Consider the following 1,622-nt stretch of genomic DNA (forward strand, 5'->3'; position numbering starts at 1 on the left):
GGCAATGGTACCAGAAGAAATTGTTCACCTTACAAACTGTACAATATAAACATAGTTCTTGTAAGGAATCTTTTGTATTTGTGAAGCTTTCGTGCAATTGAAGTATGCGTTACTTTTGACTATGTTTAGTTACAACAGTTGTTCGATTACAAACGTCTTCAAATGTATGGCTTTCACCCATATTGGGAAACTAAATATCTGAACGAAATGTAACTGTTAAGACATGATAGAAACAGCTCGTAAGTTTTTCTTCGACTGTCTGAGCTTGGTCGATACAAAAGGGTATTTTGATGCATGTCCAGGCTGTTTTGCGCCTCGAAACGTATCCCAACTTACTTGCCATATACAGACCACTTAGTAGTTTATACTATTGACATTTTTGCAATAAAACGAACTTTAGTTAGTTTCGACGAACTAATAAATGTATTACCACAAGTATGCAAGCGCGTCTCTATTTTACTACTGAATTTCGCGGCAATACATATGTATACTTTATTCAGAGATGCCGTCACATCAACACCAACCTCATTAGTTGAACAGACGTTAACAGCATACATCGAAGTCTCAATATCAGTCGTTACAACAATTCAAAAATAAAATAAATTTTTGTTGCCACTACGACTTTGCTGCTAGTAGATGGACCGCCAGTGGCTCGGTTACTTAAAGATTTTATCAACTACCGCTTGAAAACGACGTATCTTCGCACGCATGTCTACTTAACTACAAGCAACGAGAAGCTGACCGATAGTTCTGCTGAAAGCGCTTACARCTAGGCGGTGGGCGGTGGAGATGTTGGTTGTGCGCGCGAAAAACGATGCGRCAGTTTAATAAGAGAATTAACTAAGGGTAATTTCAAACACGAAAACTTAGAAGCTCAGAGCTTAGAGCGGATATTTTAAAACTTTGTGTTTTTTGCTTCTACAATTGCTCACTTTTTTGTAGGTACGTTTCCTTTTATTAAATCCAAATACTTCAAAAGTACATACATAGTTAAGTATACATATATGCACAWATCTATTGTACGTATCGTTTGGGGATTTTGTTTATTTTCTGACGAACAACAAATGGTTCTGCGAAGCACTTGAACAATCAGTTGCGTTAGTTGTTAGCCAACTTTAAGAGTGAACGGCAAGTAATCGTGTTTTAAAAACCCAGCTTTTTAGCATTATTTTAGACGGAACAAAGTTTTCGTGTAAAATACCAGTAAATTGCCTTGTGATTRGATAAACCCAATACATACAATGAGAGCGCAGCGCTCGGCATCGGCGGCAACATCGATCTGTATATTATTAATATTGCTTTTTGTCGCGTTCTTGCCACGAAATGTCAAAGGTGTGCTACTACATATGTCAYTAATCTTATAACAGATAAATGTGATTAATAACATAATACCAAAAAATGAATTGCAATAACGGGCATTGAGAAATAAAGTTGGTTTTTAAGGCGTACCCAACCTAATTAATCAAAAAACAACAAGTAAGGAAGGACTAAGTTCGGGTGTCACCGAACATTTTATACTCTCGCATGATAAAGTGATAATCGAGATTTCAGGCGTGGTTGTGAACCTATTTCACCCATATTTGGTACATGTCATCACGGTGTTAAGGAAATATTGTATATTT

General features: G+C 36.7%; 1 protein-coding gene across 1 annotated transcript in view; it reads left to right on the forward strand.

Annotated features, from left to right (window-relative positions):
* Nucleotides 1–1,136: 1,136 nt before the first annotated feature.
* Nucleotides 1,137–1,622, forward strand: part of LOC108970017 — a 3,129-nt gene continuing 2,643 nt past the window's right edge. The window contains 1 exon segment of the mRNA XM_018935115.1: nucleotides 1,137–1,332. Within this exon segment, the coding sequence (XP_018790660.1) occupies nucleotides 1,242–1,332 (91 nt within the window). The 5' untranslated portion in view covers nucleotides 1,137–1,241.

Source organism: Bactrocera latifrons, unplaced genomic scaffold (genome assembly GCF_001853355.1).
Source record: "Bactrocera latifrons isolate USDA-ARS-PBARC rearing strain unplaced genomic scaffold, ASM185335v1 scaffold_276, whole genome shotgun sequence".
Classification (NCBI taxonomy): Eukaryota; Metazoa; Arthropoda; class Insecta; order Diptera; family Tephritidae; genus Bactrocera; species Bactrocera latifrons.